General features: G+C 48.1%; 1 protein-coding gene and 1 non-coding gene across 5 annotated transcripts; one reads left to right on the forward strand and one right to left on the reverse strand.

The window, feature by feature from the left end:
• Positions 1-169: 169 nt before the first annotated feature.
• On the reverse strand, positions 170-14,928 carry TIMM17A (translocase of inner mitochondrial membrane 17A). Of its 4 annotated transcripts, none has more exons than XM_004311788.4 (6): positions 14,830-14,928; positions 11,434-11,533; positions 11,237-11,300; positions 7,042-7,170; positions 6,195-6,305; positions 170-4,088 (listed from the first exon to the last, which is right to left on the reverse strand). In XM_004311788.4, exons 1-6 carry the CDS (start codon positions 14,853-14,855, stop codon positions 4,003-4,005), a joined length of 516 nt encoding a protein of 171 aa, XP_004311836.1. In that variant the 5' UTR covers positions 14,856-14,928; the 3' UTR covers positions 170-4,002. The 4 variants fall into 4 exon arrangements, with proteins under 4 accessions (XP_004311836.1, XP_019792893.1, XP_033700278.1 ...); XM_019937334.3 differs by having other exon boundaries at positions 6,195-6,332; XM_033844387.2 differs by having other exon boundaries at positions 4,045-5,921.
• On the forward strand, positions 8,209-8,281 carry TRNAW-CCA (transfer RNA tryptophan (anticodon CCA)). Its single transcript has one exon. It is a non-coding gene; the product is annotated as a tRNA-Trp (tRNA).
• Positions 14,929-19,096: the final 4,168 nt, after the last annotated feature.

Consider the following 19,096-nt stretch of genomic DNA (forward strand, 5'->3'; position numbering starts at 1 on the left):
AAAGCTCCTCTCCTGTAATGCCACCCACTACATCCCTAGGCATTCATCTGGATCCACCCATATAATCCTACCCTATAAGAAATGTTAGAGGACGCTCTAGAGACAGGACTGTGATACCAGAGAGGAACTTGGGTCCACACAAAGAAAAGAAGGAGTGCTAGAAATGGAATCAGTTTAGATAAAATAAATCTTTTTATTTTTAATTGCTCTAAAACAGAGGTCAGCAATTTTTTTTCTCTAAAGGGCAAACATCTCAGGAGTTGTGTGCCCCGAGGTCTCTGACGCGGCCGCTTAACTCTGCTGTGTCGTATGAGGGCAGTCGCTCATGAAACGTGAAGACCTGGTGTGGCTGTGCACCAACAGAACTGTATTTATGGACGCCGGAATCTTCATTTCGTGTCATTTCCATGTGCCATGAAACATTTTTCTTCTTTTGATTTTTTTTCAACCATTAGAAAAATTTTAAATCCATTCTTCAGTCACAGGCCTTACAAAAAGAGGCAGCCGGGTAAATGTGGCCCTTGAGCCTTAGGTGGTTGACTTTTGCTCTAAAAGATAGCGTACTGTACAAAGCAAAACCAGCAGCAAAAGTACTGTGTTCTGAAACTAATGCACCACCGGGTGGAGCTGTGACCACGCCGTCACAATCTGCAGACATTTCATATAAGAAAACAGACGGGCTTTCAACAGATGCAGCTGTAACCCACGCGTTCCAACCCTGACTCAGAAATTCACTATTTCAGGCCAATTTCACACAAAGTGTCAGATACTAAGGAAAAAAGGGAGAAGCAGATGGGATCTTTCTGATGAGCATTTCAACCTTGAAACTGAGGAAACCACTCCATTATTCCAGAAAAAGACCTAGGGAAAAATTCCTTCCTGTCTGCTTGTTTCTGCATTTATCTTGGTAATTAAAACAATTTTCGTGATTTCACCTTTTATTCTGGGTTCTTGTACACCAAAATTAGTTATAGAATATGTATTAAACATCTCAAAATAGGTATTTTAAGATATTTATTAGAATCTAAACTACCTGGTTTCTATTATTTGCTAAACTTAAAAAAAAAATCAATGTATAACTGATTCATTTTACTGCACACCTGAAACTAACACATTGTAAATCAACTTTACTCCAATAAAAAGTTTTTTTAATCACATCTTATAAAGCTTATCAATGGATTTCATAAATTTCAATTTTATTAGGAAACGGGTGATAGGTGAACAGGTACACAATGGTAAAGTAATGTAAAGTTAATCATAGAATCTAGGTGATGGGTATATGTATGTTCACTGTGAACCTCAACTTTACAGTTTTGATATTTTCATTGAAAAAATGTTGGGGGAAAAGGTGGGGGAGAGAAAACAAAACAAAACAAAACAAACCGCTCAGCACCTCCTCCTGCTGTGCAGTGACAACAGAACACGGAGAGGGGACGGGAGGCTGCAGGGGCACTCGAGCTGGTCCCCAGACCACCAGGAACCAGCCCGCTGGACAAACAGGGACAGGCAGAGGACACAGCACACGAGGACGTTCTTGGGCGGTTATGAAACATCTGTGACTGGAAACGCAGATGGCACGAGGCTTCCAGTAGAAAATCAGAGGCATGAAGTTTGCTTTCCCCTTTCCCTCTCCTCACCAGCCCCCCATCTCCACGCTAGACACATCACGGAGACGGAGCCACTCCGCTCAGGCCAAGCCCCAGCAGGTAGGTGGGCAGCCAGGGTTTCCCCGGGAGCAGCAGCTCTCCTAAGTGCGGGACGGAGGAAGGGGGCATCCACCAAGGAGGAGAGGGCCAAGAAGCAGGGAAACAACCGGAAAGGTTTTCGGGGTTTCTACCTGCCGTCCCACATATTGTGGAACTAAATGTCAAGTTCTTCAAAAAGAACTGGCTTTCCATCTTTTTCAAGCTTCTTCTCTTCCCCCCCCCCACCCCTCGTTCCAGAAAATTCATCTGTAACCAAGGATTGCTTCAGATATGCTGAGTTAACCAATAAAATGGCAAAAACACGCCAGCATCACATACACACACCCGCCACAGACTCCGAATTCCCAAGAAAGGAACTTACTTTCCAAACCAATAAGCCATTTAAGAGGAAGTTTAGGAGACCTTAAGAAATGTAAAGCATTTTATCTGCGATTCAACATGCCCTCAGCTTTGAACTGTTCTGATAACATCTCCTTACATTTACTCCTGGAAGGCAAAAGAGCTACAGACTGAAAGACAAATCCCAAATACTCACAAATGGCCAATAAGCGCAGTACTTCGGCACCAGGAGAACGCAAATCAGAACCACAGTGAGATAGTCACACATGCTAGAATGGCTATAATGTTTTTACTTAAAGGAAAATAGAAGTGTCGGCAAGGATGTGGAAAAATGGGAACCTTCGTGCACTGCTGGTGGAAACGTCAAATGGTGCAGCGCTGTGGAAAAGTTTGGTGCTTCTTCCAAAGGTTAAACATAGAACTACCACATGCCCCAGCAACGCCACTCCTAGGTCTACACCCAAAGGAACTGAAAGCAGCGACTCAAACAGGTATTTGTATGCCCATGTTATTCACAAGAGTCACACGGTGTGAACAGCCCAAGTGTCCATCAATGGAGGAATGGAGAAATAAAATGGGATCTCTGCATACCATGCAATATTACTCAGCCATCGCACGAAGCGTTGGTTTATGCTACACCACTGACGGACCTTGAAACACGATGCTCCACGAAATAAAAGCGACACAGAAGGACGAATATCGTACGGTTCCACTTATACGAGGTACCCAGAACAGGCAAACTCAGAGACAGCAAGTAGAACTGCGGTTACCAGGAGCTGGGGGAAGGTGGGATGGGGAGTTTCTGTTGGTGACGAGGAGGAAGTTTTGGGATACACGATGGTGACTGTTACACTGTATGTAAATTCCACTAACTGTACACTTACAGATGGTTAAAATGATAAATACGATTTCCCGTATATTTTACCACACGAAGGAAGATCAAACCAGCATTAGTAAATTAAATGCTTACTATGTACGTGGCATTGGGCCAAAACATGCATGTGCTCACCACACCCACACGGATTTGCTCTCCGTTTCACAGAGGCAGGTAAACGGGGCGTAACAGCCTGCCTCCCGTAAGGCCGCATGGCGTCTCAGCACAGCCAGTAAAATGGCCTATTCCGAAATGCTAACCCATTTTCCAGACCCGGCCATACCCCAAAACACACCCTCGACGAAGATCAGCTTCAGGGGACTTGCAACACAGGAACGGCAGCATGTACTGTACTTGCCAGCACACCATAAACGCCAGACTTTTCCAGGGCTATTACACCCTCCAGGAACCTTCTCATACGGAACTGGGTATACCGGAAGGAAGCTTTTCTGATGATGAAGAATCAAGACACAGTAGCCTCAGAGGTGAAGAGGGTTTTGTATCCGACACCCTCGAAACCAAGACGTGGAGTGTTTTTTACTCACAAGGAGAAGGCTAAGCACTTTCCTGCAGCCCTCCAGCCCAGAAGTGTTTGCTGTGGACCAACCCCTGGAGACTGTACCACGTGCAACTTTCAACTGACTCTGCATTATTTGAATTCAAGGATGAAAAGTAGAACTCTGCAACTTATCTTAATAGAAAGAGCAATCTCCTGGCGTTTTTTATTGTTTGACTAACAGAACAAAACCAGGCAGAGAGGTCCCCGAGGAAATGATGGTCATGCTTCACTGCCGTTTGCCACTGGTCCTTCAAGCACTTACTGCTTTTCCTTCTAAAGATTTCAGACATTTATTTTGATCACAAACGCAATCCAAGTGTGAATAAATAAATGTATTATCTTTTAAGACCCTCCCCCGCCCCCCCCCCGTTCCTTTAAATAGAAAAATGTGCTAAATGTCTCTTCACAGCCTATTTGGCCATAGTTGTCCCACCTACAGTTTTCAAAACAGACTGAATTTGATCTTCTGAAATCCTCCCTTGAACCGCAGCTCACTCTGTTACAGAAGTCCTGGGAGAGAGGCCCTACTGGTATTGCTGGTAGTCCCCGAAAGGTGAGGATGGTAGCTGGGCTGAAGGCAACTGGGAGGGGTCTTCAGCAAGCGGAGGACCTGCAATTAAGAGGGAATTTAAACACCACCTGAATATTATGTAATTTAAAGGGACAAGTCTCTGTAAAGAGCAAATCAGTCAACTCGGAAAACAAAGTGCTACATCAGAGCTGTAACCTGAATTTCTTTATCGAGCTGCCCGATTCTCACGAGAGCGCGTGCTAACGTCCGGCGGCCTGGCGGCCCTCCTCCAGAACGAGCAGCTCTCAAACGCTACGCCAGCGAAGTCACATGGAGTAGTTACAGCAAGAAACAACACGCCAGTTTTAATGCAACTGCTGAACAAGCTGCCGTATCAGGACTGGACGAATCTCTCACACCTCCTGATGTATTTGTCAGTAGCTATTTAAAATTATTTTCACAAAGTTTAAGTACCTTAGTCACGTTTCAAGAGAACTCAGTAATACAATTTATACAACTAGGTAAGGAATGGGTCTTGAAATGGGAAGACACCGCCATCCCCTAGCTTGCGCAGAACTAAGTGTTGTAGTATTTGCTTTCAAAGGATGGGACGGCCTGTGACCTAAGAAAAAATGTGACTCTTTAAAAAAAAGACTTTAATGGGAATAATCACTCCTCTTTTCTTCAGGGAAACTGAGGCAGACTAAAAAATATCTGGAAGGAAGAGAGAAAGAGGACAGTGGTAAAGAGGGCTTTCTTTCAGTACTTTACTCCAGTGATTTTTTTTTTATATTCTAAAAATATCTGTTCATTACAGAAAGCTGGAGAAGACACTGGGTGAAAAAGATAAACCAAAAATAACCACTGTTACCATTTCGATACAGTTTTATCTCATCTTTCTGTTTAAAGAACTCTTTCATGTAAGTTAACTGGAAAAATATGATTAGCTTTTCAAAGATTTTTGCCCCCACGTAGCCTTTCGGAAACACTCCTCCTGTCTAAAATAAAAAGCACTTCTTTTTAGAGAACTCCTTCCGAGGAAAGAAGCCGAAACCCCAGCAAACAAGGCTAAATCCTACAAGACAGTGTGACCGAGTTATTGTTCTATCCATTTCTGAATTTCTGCAAACATGGAACTTTTCTCACGTCTTATGTGAAGTCTTTCACACTAAAGTGCTAAACTAAAAAGCAAAATAAGAAAGTGGCCACCACAACAGAGCATTCAGTGAGAAATAATGAGTGAAAGCAGAGGCAAGGACCGAGGGCCCGGGAGCCACCCGGGTCACCCACTGGCCACAGGGAGCAGGCCTCAGAACCGCGCCTGGTGCCTCAGGGAATCAAATCGAACCAGGAGCTGTCACCTGACCTGTCCCTCACTCTATGTCGAATCCTTTCCAAGCTCCAAAACTAACTTCCAACCAGTCACACCGTTCTGCGTATTTCCTTCCCCAAACGCCGGGTCGGCTCTTCCCCATGACGACCCTCGGTGTCTTTCTGCTCCCTTCCAATGCCAAGGAACAGTCCCATTTAGACAGCTCAAGTTTTCTAAGTTACAAGCATCTGCACACGCTGGCCGCAGAGCAGACATTCCCTGGCCACGTCGTGACCACCTGTGGACCACTAACCGCCCAGCATCTCACCTTCCCTGCACCAGGCAGGAGCAACAGGAGCAACGCATTACATCACCAACGTCTCAGAAGAACCCTCCTTCCGGCCCTAAGTGAGCCCCAACCACGGGTCACCTTCTCCTGCTACTTCACTTTCTTCAAGGAAGCAGCGCAACCAGATGACCTCATTTATCTGTGAGCGTGTCAGCCTGACGCTCCCACTGCCCCCGGCAGCTACAGCAGTGCCCCACACACAGGCGGTGAAAAGCTGGCGACTGACGGCCATCGTTGTTCCACGTCTGCAGGGACCCTTCTTCCCGCACCGCTGAAATGATCGGCAATTTCTTAGAATGAGCAAGTGAGCACTGATAAAACCTAAGAACTCTAAGGAAAGATCGACAGCAAGTCATCAGCCAAAGCATTCTGTTACTGAGATGAAACACAACTAACTGCACCCACACCCGTGCGGAGCCAGAACCCTCACGAAGCACGGCGTATTCACGTGTGATGCAGAGATGTCAAACTGCCACATGTGAGCAGACATCGGGGAACCATTTCAAACGTCTGAGCTGTGGTGTCAGGCAGAAACACGACTCACCGTTGGGAAACTGGGCAGAGGCAAATCTTGTCAACAAGATACCAGCTCCTTCGATGAGAGCTAGCAGAATGCCACCCATCGCGGCTGACCCAACCATGGCCACTGGTCCGTCTGAGCACGTTGAGAACAGAGAGATTACTTTAACAGAAATCCAGGTTAATGTAAGACACCATAAAGCAAAGACCTGTCCATAGGGCTCCATGCTACTCCCCGTTCCCAAACCCCAAACCCCCTTTCTCGCTGACCAAGACCAGGGTCAGCAAACTATGGCCCGCAGGTCAAATCCAGCCCACGGCCTGCTGGTGGAAATACAGTTGTATTGGGACAGCATGCGCGTTCATTCACGTATTGTCTAGGCTGCGCTCATGACATCAGAGCTGAGTACATGTGATGGAAGCCCTCACAACCCACGAAGCCCACACATTTACTACCTGGCCCTTCACAGGAGAGGGTGCTGACTCCTGGGCTCACCCGCTACGCCCAAAGGAATCCTAGGTTGCTCTGTCCCAAAGACCCAGAAGATGGATCTAAGCTCTTCACTCATAACAATGCTGGGTGACAGGTACAATAATTAATTCCAGAGGCTGAGGAGAGAAACTGCCCAGTCACACAGCTAGTAAGTGGCAGGAGCAGAACCTGAACTGCTCTTAACCATGGTGATTACTGGTTAGAGCTCCAGGCTCTCTCGTCCTCAACATTCCAAGTTAAGAGATCCTTTTACTCTTCCCCCCAAATCACCATATACACTCACACTACACCAAGTTACACAGTGCTCCGTCTGTCTATTACAGATGTCCCTAAGTGCAGGCAGGGGCTGGCTTCAATGTGTGTGTCTAGGCCTGCTTACTTCTTGCTGCCAGGATGGCTCCTGTTAAGGCACCACTCGTGATGGAGTTCCAGGGGTCTTCTTTCCCTCTGACTTGAACCATACTGCAGTCAATCATGGAAAACAGGCCGCCCCAAACGGCAAAGCTGCCTGTTTTATTTAAAAACAAAACAAATAAATTTCATTTTTTATATTTTAGCCTTTAAATGTAGTAGTCAGAAACAAGCTTAAATAACAACACTCACTATATTCTTGAAACTCTCACACACACATGCAAGCAAGTTTGAATAAGCACCGAACAGGAGTCAGAATACTTATCTTTTTAATAAAGCTTGGTTTGTATTACATCAGCAGGGAAATCAGCAACGGCCCAAAGCCTAAAAGAAATAAGCCAGGCCTAAAAGAGTTGGGCTAAACCCATTCAAACCCCCTTTCAGAAGAGTGTGTATCTGTTTAAGAAGTGTCCTCCTTCCTTCTTTTCATCACCTTACCTCTATTTTTCTTTTCTTCAGTCAGTGCCACTGAGCACCTGCTCTACGAAAATCACCGATGTGAACACAAAAGAAACCGGGCTATTCTGGGATGTACTACAGGCATAAGCCAATACACATAAAGGGCAAAAGGGTGATACAAACAGTTTGAATTATGGAACCTCGAGGGAATGGGAATTACCTTTCCTCTCTCATTTCTATCCTTCAGTCCTCAAGCATGAAACTAAAAGCAACCGTAAATCAGATTACTTTGCACTTTAAACTCTTCCTAAACACAGTGACTATTCTGTGAAATAAAAAACAAACACCCACACGTACACGTGTATAAGTACACACAAAACACAGAAAGGCAACACCAAGATTTTAATTGTCGGCATCTCTGGGTGACAGATGATAACAAGACGATTTCACTGCTTTGTGCTTTTATTTTCCAAATCTTCTAAAATGAATACACATGACTTACACTCTATGAAGAGTTCTTTTATTAAGATTAAAGAAAGAAGAACTGCACTGAGGAGCCCTTGTCAGGTTATCCTTCACCCTCCGAAACCTCACAGAAGCAGGGGTGTGTCAATAAGGACAATAAACTGGGTTCCGCCAACTGCCTGAACCGGACCATCACCAGCACCCTTCCCCAGAGCTCACCCTGTGAGTTAAATCCAGCAGATACAACCAGTTAAAGTATGCACGAAGGACTTCCCTGGTGGTCCAGTGGTTAAGACTCCATGCTCCCAATGCAGGGGGCCCAGGTTCGATCCCTGGTCAGGGAACTAGATCCCACACACATGCCGCAACTCAAGATCCCACATAACGGCAACAAAGATCCCGTGTGCCGCAACAAAAAAAAAGATCCCACATGCCGCAACTAAAAAGATCCCGCGTGCCACAACTAAAGATCCCGCATGCCACAACTAAAGATCCCGCATGCCACAACTAAAGATCCCACATGTAGCAACTAAAAGAGCCCACATGACACAACTAAAGATCCAGCACGTGGCAACAAAGATCCCGCGTGCCGCAGCTAAGAAAAAGATCCCGCATGCCGCAACTAAAAAGATCCTGCATGCCATAACGAACATCCCACGTACCGCAACTGAGACTCGGAGGAGCCAAATAAGTATGTTTTAAAATAAATAATAAACTATGCATGCGCCTCCGCGTTTTTGGTCCAACACTAAATACCACATGCTACATACAGATGAAATAGTCTGTCCTAACTCAGTGGCTCTGTGCCCTGGGAGAGAGATATGTCCAGTATATTAGAATTATCTCACCAAATTCCTCAAACAAGGCTCTCCCACTCCCTCACAAGGATCTGATATCTGCCCACCCCACGAATGACTGCCAGAGTAAGCTATGGTGGCTGATGAGAGTGGAGACTGAGTCCACACAAAAGGCTGGCCCCGTGTGGGCAGCCACAGCCGGAGCAGGGCGAGGAGGCGTCCGCAGGAAGGACACTCCCAAGCATGGAGATCAGTGTGCCCATGTGGAAGGGTGGCCTGTTACGAGGTGCCCTAGCCCAAGTACTCATATGAAAAGAGAAAGAAGAATGAACCTGTGGGGCTGGACTGGACTGAGAGGTATCAGTGTAAACCCATGATTCCTAATACGTATAGATATATAGAAACACAGATATAAACTTGTGTATGTACGTGTATGTGGTGTGTGTTCATAGATATACAGTACATTCCTAAGAAGGCCTGGGAACAGCAATGCCCCACAGCAATGATACACTTAGTGCCCAGACTTTGGCTTCTAAGTACCATTCTCAACTAGAAGGAAGCAGGGCTCCTTGGGGACGGATGACTCTACACTCAGGCAGGGAAAGTACAAGATGAGCCTGGAACATCTTGTTCCAAAATGCAAGGAAGGGCTGGAAGCATAATGGGGACACGTCAAAAGCATGTCTTATTTCTGCTATGAAAATACAAGACCTTTCAGGACACAACTATGACTTTCCCACACTGCCTTTTCCCAGGAGCTTAACTGGAAGAGCTCAGTAAACGCCCACTCAATTAAACTGCAAGTGCCATCCCAGTGCTTTTTGTTTGTTTTTTGTGGTATGCGGGCCTCCCACTGCCATGGCCTCTCCCGTCGCGGAGCACAGGCTCCGGATGCGCAGGCCCAGCGGCCATGGCTCACGGGCCCAGCCGCTCCGCGGCATGTGGGATCTTCCCGGACCGGGGCACGAACCCGCGTCCCCCGCACCGGCAGGCGGACTCCCAACCACTGCGCCACCAGGGAAGCCCATCCCAGTACTTTTAAAATTCAAGACTCCATGAAGATTCCTCAGTAGTTTCCTTAAAAAGCCTGATTCCAGTTCACTCACACCACAACATACTCTTCCTCTATTTCACCCTGATTGTTTTTTAACCAAACCTTTATTCTCAGACTAGTTTCAGAGTCACAGCAAAGCTGTGAAGACGGTACAGTTCCCACATGCCCCACATCCAGTCTCCCCAGCATCTAACAGCAGCACCGTGCATTTGTCACAGAACCCAATATTGACACATTATTAACTGACGTCCACACTTAGTTCCGATTTCCTTAGTTTTTATGTCCTTGTTCTGTTCCAGGACACCTCATAACATTTAGTAGTCTTATCTCCTTAGGCTCTTCTTGACTGTGACAGTTACCTGATTGGTTTTTTTATTCACTGAAAATGCATGTGACAGAAGCAGCCTCTCAAGAAACCTGGTAAACCTGCATGACTTCTGCATTTATCGAAGGTTCAGGGTTTGGTGTGTACTTTTTTTTTTTTTTTTAACTACTTATCACTCTTAAACAACACGGTAACCATTAAAACAAAGGAAAATTAGTCACCGTTTACTTTCCAGGGTGTACAATTATTACAGGGAGAAAAACAGGAAACAGATACACCATCACTTCAACCCTCGGAGCCTCAATTTCCTCATCTGGAAAATGGAGATAATAGTACTCACCTCCTATGTTGCTGGGAGGACTAAATAAAATAATCCTGTGAAACACCTGGAGTGCCTGGCACATGGCAGGCACTGAATAAACAACAGACATTGGCTACTATCTTCTAAAGAAAACAAATACTATAAAAACAAAGAGAAGATTATTTCTTCTGATGCACAAAATCACTAAGAACGACTGAAAGTGCTAAGTCCATTTCACGTGTTGTATGTGGTCTCTTCAGCCTGACTGTATCTTTGCAAGCAAATATAAGCTCCCAGATTTCTTATTCTCTCTTCTCCCAGCTTCTGAATTAATTACCAAGCTTAAAGAGTGTGATGGACATAATCGTTCTCCACCTCTGCACTGACCTCGGCACAATGTCCAAAGCTAAACCTGGAGGGAGCCCCGTGAGTTCCATCAGTCCCTCTTGCACACCCTAACCCTTCTGTTCACATCCTCTTCAGTTTCATGCTAACCCAGAAGCTATCACTCCTGACCCTCACAAACCTGAGCTGTGGACACACTGTCTGGAGAACGGGAGAAAATCAAATGAAACCCAGCAGAAGCAAAACCACACTGAGCTTCTGAAGGACAGTTTCAGATGGATGCAACAATTCAAGTTAACTTTCCAAATAAATCATAAATCAAGAATTCGCATAGATACTAACTTGTGACAAGCTGTTATTCAGACCAAACTAAAATCACTGCTATAATCTAAAAAAGAAGAAAAAAAAACCAGAATTTCATCTTCAAAAAAATAGGAAAAAAATCATCTGAAGTACAAATGGAAACATTCTGCTTACCTCCCAACTGTGGAGCCCTGGTTCTAACAGCTGTCAGACTCCCTCGTAGTCTGTGGTTTACTCCCTATAAGGAAACAAAAGGAAGCAACCAAAAATACATTAGGAGTATAACACATTTCCAACCCACTGATGGGGCCCAAGTGACATTAGCAAACGGGTCTCAAGTAATGATGATATGAGACCATTCACCCACTTACCACCGGAGAATTGCGAAAACCTTTGATTGCTTGAAAGATCCCACCACCTATGGTTCCCATCGTAAAGGCCCCACCACAGTCGTCCACAATGCGCCAGGGGCTAAGAACAGGAAAGAGAGAAAAAAAGAAAAAAGATGAGCGTATTTCTCATTTATAAACCATAAAACCCTCTTTGTTAATAAGGGATATACAACAGATTCCAGGGCAGGGCTCACTGCAACCAGTAACATCTGGCCCATAAAATACAGACAAAGATTAAGGATTCTAAACAGATCCACATCTATTCAGCCCAAGTCTTCTAAGCTACAGGGAATGAACTCGTAGTTGAATGGCTTCAACTCCCTACTGTTCACAGCACTTTATTCATTTGCTCAACTACTAGTGCATCTATTCTAAGGCACCGTGAAAACAATGCGTGAAAAAACACGCATTAGGAAATTACACTATAGTCAACAGTGACCCAGTCGCCTGGGGGACCAAGGAAAGCTCTCCAGCTGCAGCAAAATTTAAAGCTGAGACCCAAAGAATAAAATTTCAACAGGCGCAGAAGAAGACACATTATTTAAATTTTAAAACTTCTTTTTGGGTTTACTGAGTCCAAATTAGCATTTGGAACTTAAGTTTGTATCAGATCCACTTAACACATTAGTAACCTCTAATATCTGATAATCAGAGGTTAAATGTGTAAACCCGGCTTCCAAATGCAGCACCCTAACTCACGCAGCACGACATGAGTAATCTGATCAGTAGAACAGAACCACTCTTCTAGGAATCTGGCTTCTTAAAAAGTCTGCGAATGGGAATTCCCTGGCAGTCCAGCGGTTAGGACTCAGCACTTTCACTTGTGGTGGCCCGGGTTCGATCCTTGGTTGGGATCCCGCAAGCCTCGCGGCATGGCCAAAAGAAGGAGAAAAAAAAACAAGTCTGTGAATAATTCAATTCATAAATGTCTTTTCCAGTCTCAAGGGTAAAATGCTGTAACGACCCTATGCGCAATCCAACTGCTCAAGTAACCGTGTGAGTTCAGCGCATCGTTGCTGCTGAAGAATCTGAATAATAAGTAATTTCTCATTTTGCCAGATAGAAATACGAAACACCTTGTCCTTTCCAAGTCTAACACAAATCAGGAGTTTGTACAGAATGAGGATCTCATGAGGCAGATGTTCCAACTGTCAGCCTGAGGCTTCGGGGCTGGGAACTCGTTACAAATGCAGGCTCTGGGGAGGCCCCACTCAGGACCTACTAAATCAGAGTCCACAGCTTAGCACAATCCACGGGTGACCTGATTTCACTTTAAAAGTTTGAGAAGCAGTGCTCTGAGAGACTAAAAAGGATTAGGAAAATTTCTTCAAAATGGTAGAAACATTAATAGAAGTAAAGAGACAGGGAATTCCCTGGTGGTCCAGTGGTTAAGACTCGGTGCTTTCACTGCCGGGGCCCAGGTTCAATCCATGGTTGGGGAACTAAGATCCCACAAGCTGCGTGCTGCGACCAAAAAAAAAAAGTAAAAAGGAAGGACAAAGGAGAGTCACTAACTCTAAACGATCGATCCTGAATGATCCTATAATCAGTTAGAATGAAAATGAGTATTTAAAAAATCAGTAAAGAACAGCAGGATTCAGATCAGAGAGCAGCCGCAGGATTGCAAGAGAGGACGTCCAAAACAACGGCAAGATGCAAACAGTCTCTGAACTAAGTCTGGCTAAATCAAGGTTCCTGCAGGGAAGTGACGGATACACAAAAGGAAGGTTGAAGCCAGACTCTAATGTAAATGCCAGACAGATACAGGGCAACAGGGAACCAATAACTAACCACAAGATTAAAGTTATCTTTTACTAAGTATCAACTATGTTTTAGGTGCCTTATAGTGCAAATAACCTGATTTTCAAGAAAGCTAGCTTATTTTCTTATAGACTCCCTAATCTTTTAACTTTGCAGAAGAGTATCCCTGTCTCCTCTCCATTTTATACCTGAACAGAAGCTCAGATTAAGTACCTTGCCCAAGGTCATATAGGTAATAACTGGTAGAACCAATTTAAATACAAAATCTAGTACGCCAAAGGCCCCAAATTCTTTCCACTATATCCTATAGACTAGGGCTTCTGAAAACAAAACATATGATTAAAAAGTATTTAGGACGATTAAGTACCTATGATGTACTAAAAAGGACTGAAGAGAAGGAAAGCAATTAGGAAACTACTGTAAAAGGCATTAAGGATGCCAGGTAAGATCCTGACAACAGGAAATGAAAGGTGGAAGGTTTGAAAGAATTCAGGCTGCCTATGGTGTTGGGGCAGGTGCAGAGGGAGGAGAAAGACGCTTATAGTTGGAGCTCGGATGACTTCACGAAAACAGGGTAGTCCAGAAAATCAAAGCAGTTTTGAGTATAAAACCAACCAGACAACTGACTGTACTGCTTCAGGACATATGTACTGAGAAAGCAAAGGGGCCACCTAATTTAGTAGTAGATGAAAATTTATGATTCCCATAACATCTTTAACCCAAGAAAGTCAAGTATTTTCCCCTCATGCCAACCTGTTTCACGATATCATACCCAAGAGCAGGTGACAACAGCAGTGTACAGCACGCTGAGTCCTGCACACCTGAGCACAACCCAGGAAGGGGGACCACTACCTTTGGAGAAGATAAATTTAAAGAGCTGGGAGGCGCTGAAACATACTCTATCTTATTTCAGGGAGGAAAAAATGCACAAAGCAGGCAACATGGCTAATGCTGGAAGGTCAGAATGTAAAGCCCTGGGCCCTTACACACAGCTGGAGAACACCTCGGTTCTTGCTCTTACAAAAAACACAGGTGGTTAACCCAAAAAACAAGATGTGATTTTTCACTCATGACCTCCGAAGCCTTCAACTGTGTGCGTGCCTGACTCCTCTATGCTTTCATTCCTGGGACCGACCGAGCGCGGGGCACAGACCACCCCCACCCCCGCTAAATGCCGAATGAACGGACCCCCGTCGCCGGCTTTTCACACACGCTACTCTCCCCGTTTTCCCGACCGCGCCGCTCCTCCCCCACGGGGAAACCCCAGCCCGGACCGCGGCCGCCGCGCCCACGCGGACCCTTCCCGGGCACCGCCCCCTCCCCACGCAGGCCGAGCCGCCCGAGCGCAAGGACGAGCCCAAGGTCGCCGGTGGGCAGAGGGGCTGCTCCCGACCCGCGGGCCGGGCAGGGGCCGGGGCCACACAGCCCAGCCGGGGCGCCCTCGAATTGCCGCAAGGTCACCCGGCGCGGCCCCGCGGCCCCCGCTGACTAGCCGGCTGCTCACGCCCGGGTGCCCACGGGCCCCGGCGCCGCCAATCCCGCGGCTGAGAGCGGCCTCGCTCCGGGGGCCGGGCAGTGGCAGAGGGGCAGGCGGCGGGCAGCGGGCTGGCTCACCAAGGTTCGCGCGCATACTCCTCCATCTTGATTCCGCCGCTCCGCGATGCCGGCCGAGCGGGGCGGGGCCTGGCCCGGCGGCGGAAGTGATCCCAGGCGGAGGGCGTTAAAGTGTGCGGGGATTGGCTCGCCGCCTCCTTCCGCAGCCAATGGGAGCAGGGAATAGGGCTGCGGGGCGGAAGGCGGGGCTCCGGGCGGAAGGCAAGGCTCCGGGCGGGGGCGGGGGCGGGGCGCCCGGGGCGGGGGCGGGGGCGGGGGCGGGGCGCCAGGGGCGCCCAGGTGCGGAGAGGTACCCGTCACGGAAGCCGCGGGGCGTGGCCGAAGACAAACCTGGTGTTGCTCCGCTAGGGTTCCCAGAACTCCCGAACACGTTTCTTTGTTCTAGTACCTGGCTGTCAAGTGTGGATTAAATGCTGCCTACTTCGTCAGAGTTGGTGAAGCCCCACCGACTACCCGGAGCTTCTTTAGGGCGGGCAGTGCCCGAGTCCTTTAGAGTCTCGGGGCCGGACTGTAGTGGATGTTCCATAAATGTTTGAACATCTGGAGCTTCGTGTCCCGTGGGGGTCCTCGACGTGAGGGACAGCGACAACGAAGCCTCTTTCAGACCGCACTCCAAATGATCACCGGGAGACGTGAGGGGTGTTTAGCTCAGAGAAGAGGTAGCAAAAGACTGGGGACCCCGGGCCCTTTGAGCTTGCAGCCGGCAAAACCTGTCATGTGCCAGATGCTACGGGACCTCTTCCCCACCCTGCACTTTTGAGGTTGACTTTAAAACTTGTATATATTTTTTTCCTGGGAAAGTGAGTGTAATAAATAATAGGAAACTGCAAGGAAGAGTGACGTTCCCTCCAAAATCTTGGAAATAAGGTGAGCAAATAAACTGAACCCTCCGTAGAACCAAATGAAGACTGTCAGTAAAATGTGTCTCATACTGAAAAGAACAGTTCAAACCAGTCCTGTGATTCGGATGCCTAAGTCCAAGAGGGCTTATTTGGAATGTGACTGTGATTAAGAACGCTTCAGTCTAATTAATTGACAGCCTGAAGAGAATGTGGGAGATGGGCAACCAGGGACCTGGAAAGAGTCACCAGGCAGCAAGGGTCCTAGCGGGCAGAAGTATTTCAGTAACTAGAGATTTGCGTTCTCATGAGGTTCTGGTCTCACCAGGACCCAGAGGAAATATCCCTTAGCTCCTGTTCCATATTCATTATGCAGTCTTCTGATTGTTATTTGGTTTCTGAATGGATTTTCCTTTAAGAGAGAATGCTCATAACTGTTCCTGTCCACTCGACGTTTATATTGGTTTATGCACTCACCTCTTGTGAGGTTGGTTCCCTTGAATCAAAGCAGTCACCAGGAACGGTGATCATACCAAGCTGCTGAGTTTGCAAAGCTGAGTCAGGGCCAGACTCTAGGCTCTGGTTACCCGGCTCACTTCATCCCAACAGTCCCTCTCCTGGAGCAGCCTTGCATTTTGGAGGGCACTGCTCACGTGGCCAGCAAGCATTCTTGGACTTCTCACCTTCTGTTTTCTGTAACTGCAGCAGATAACAGGGTGGAGCGGACAGTTGGGTCTGGGCAAGGCCTAGGACTTGGCTTGGCCTTTGGCTAGAGAAGGAAGCTGCCCCCGTGCCCCCCACACCCCCGGAAAATATCCCTATCCATCTTGGAAGAAAAGAGTGTAGTGAGTCTTCAAGACGTCTGCAGAGCTGAACGGTCAGTGACATGAAGGAATGACGTCAAGACCAGCAGAGGAAAGAAGTGGGGTCCTTGAGAGGGACCTGGCCTGAAGGGGAGGGGAGTCTGAGATGGTGACCCAACACCCCTGGGCACGTTTGGTGAAAGTCGGTGTGCTGGGCCCAGTGTGAGGCTATGCTGGAACCCTGCAACCCAGGTCCTCCGGGTGTTGCTTTGGGGAAAGCAGCTCCCTGTGTGAACTGAAAGAGCTGTGACCCGGGGCCCGTTTTGCTATGAGATTCCCCCAACCCAACAAAGTGAAGGAAGGAAGATCCTCCCTCAGAAACCACGTGGAGGGATGTGAGGTGGCGGGTCCAGCAGTGATTCTGATGCCTCTTGCCCACCCCGTCCGTCCCTCACCCCACAATGAGCTTTCCTTCGTCTTCTGCTCTTGTCTTTTTTCTTTGGGAAGGACCACTTTCAGAGGCTAGGGTTGGGGACAGGGCCATCTGATAGATATTAAGGGTACAAAGGTTGTGCTGAACCGAGAAAGTAACAGGGATTGGTAATCCCAAATCAACGGTAAGCCCCTTCCCCTGTGCTCAGAGTTGCCTTAGTGTAAGGACTGGGGTGCAGAGAATACTAAAAGTATCCATGTGGTTCCTCCCCTCGGGGTCTTCAAAAGTACTTGGAGAGAAAGAATAAGCCCTTGAGAAATAGCTGTCGGGTCAAAACTATAAGATGCCAGCATGTGACGGAGAATGTGCTACATGCTAGAGGCATCCGGACAGGAGAGAGCCCTGGCGGCTGGCGTGTGCTTGCAAAAGGGTCCTGGGGGAAGAGCAGTCAAGCCGGAGCCTGAAGACTGGGAGGACTCTGCTGGGTGAGGGGGGTCGGAGGGAGAGGGGATGCCAGCGACGAGGCGCAGGAGCACGAAGGACTCAGCGTTGTCACCAGGTGGGCTGCTGGTCCCACTGGGAGGGTAGGAAACTCGAGAAGCGGGAGAAGGAGGCTTTCTCAGAGGATCAAGTTCCCGGCCGTGGAGGTGGTGTGAGCCAGAGGGAGGGTCTGCTGTGTGTTGGGAGACAGTCCTCCACAGACCCCTCCCGTTTCTACACATCTGAGCATCAGAAGCTCCCCTCTGTCCGAGAGCGTTGCTGTAAGCAGGTCGCCTGGGACAGCTCCAGACATGACTTCCTCTGGAGCAGGTGTATTTATGCTAAAGGATAGCGAAGGGACAGCTCCCTCCCTCCCCTCCCTGGAGCAGACTGTCTACCTTCCAGGTAATAATGATGTATTAAAGTTTTCTCTTCAAGTAGCTGAGAGAGTTCCTTCCAGAAGGATGCTGTCTTTTCGGTAGACGGTGAGCTCACCGAGTGAAGAACAGGCTGGAAGCAGCTTGGGTGAGGGGCGCGAGGGAGGAACCCTTCTCTCCACCCAGACCGCACCCTCGGAGAGGGGTGGACGTTTTCAGAACGCGCCTGCCACTTAGGGGGTCCTGGCCCCCAGTGGGCTGGGCTCCATTGAGCCAGAGGTTTGGGGACCTCAAGAGCTCCACACAGCAGGAGGTCACAGGCCATGTACGTGGCCCCAGACCCCCAGCCCCGCCTGGCCCGTCAGATTGCCGTGGACAAGTGAGGCTGGTACCACAGCCAGCTCTGGGTCTGGGCTTCCAGTGTGTGACTGGGGCCTGTTTGGGGTTTTAGCCGGGCTGGGGCGCCGTGGGTGGAGAGAGGAGGCAGTCTCTTGTCTCTCTTCTGCCCTGTTTCCTCCCCCTGCCCTCCTTGCAGGAAGACGTGTCCGGCCTGTGGTCTGTCTCCGAGCTCTCCTCTGGCCACTTCTGCCCATCCCAGGCGCGGGGCCAGGCCGGCGGCTTGCTTCAGAGACAAAGTCTGCTACTCCAGAGAGACCTCCAGGCTCCCTGAAAAGGAGAAAGCCGGTGTGGTCGTATACTGAGCACGAACACTGAGTGCTTACAGCGTCTGACGCTGTGCCGCGCGCTCTGTGCATGTCACCTTGTATGATATATTTAATACCTTCATAACCCTGTGCAGCATGTTTTTGTCTCAAGGTACTTTTAAGATTCTCGTTTTCCATTTCCTGCAGCTCAGAGAGGTTAAATAGCTGACACAAAGTCACACATCTCAGATTTGAGCCCACGTCATTCGACTCCTGAGCCCGTGGCCTTATCTGCTACACCATGCTGCCACCCTGTATTCCTCAAAATGTGACTTTCCTGGGGCCACTCGGCCAGCCGAGAGCCACCCTAAGCATTAGTTAATTGCTTCTGGTCCCCGTCCCCCGACACGTACACAGGTTTTGGCCAGAGTTTGGGGTCCCTTTCCCTTCCGTCTGGCACAGCGATGCTGGGTTTTCTCTGGGGACGAGGCCATCCCATAATCCCGATACTCAAGATGAATTTGTTTTGGGTGGAAGTGGATTCTGAGCTGGGATGACCATTGCCCCTGGAGAGTGCGTGGGGCGGTGGTCCCTCGCCGCAGGGGCCCAAGTCCTCCGGCCCCACAGGTGATGCCTTTGGGCTTTCAGGGTCTGCGGGCCACGCCCGGAGCCTGGGTTCTAGGAGCAAAAG

This window comes from Tursiops truncatus, chromosome 1 (genome assembly GCF_011762595.2).
Source record: "Tursiops truncatus isolate mTurTru1 chromosome 1, mTurTru1.mat.Y, whole genome shotgun sequence".
In the NCBI taxonomy this organism is placed as follows: Eukaryota; Metazoa; Chordata; class Mammalia; order Artiodactyla; family Delphinidae; genus Tursiops; species Tursiops truncatus.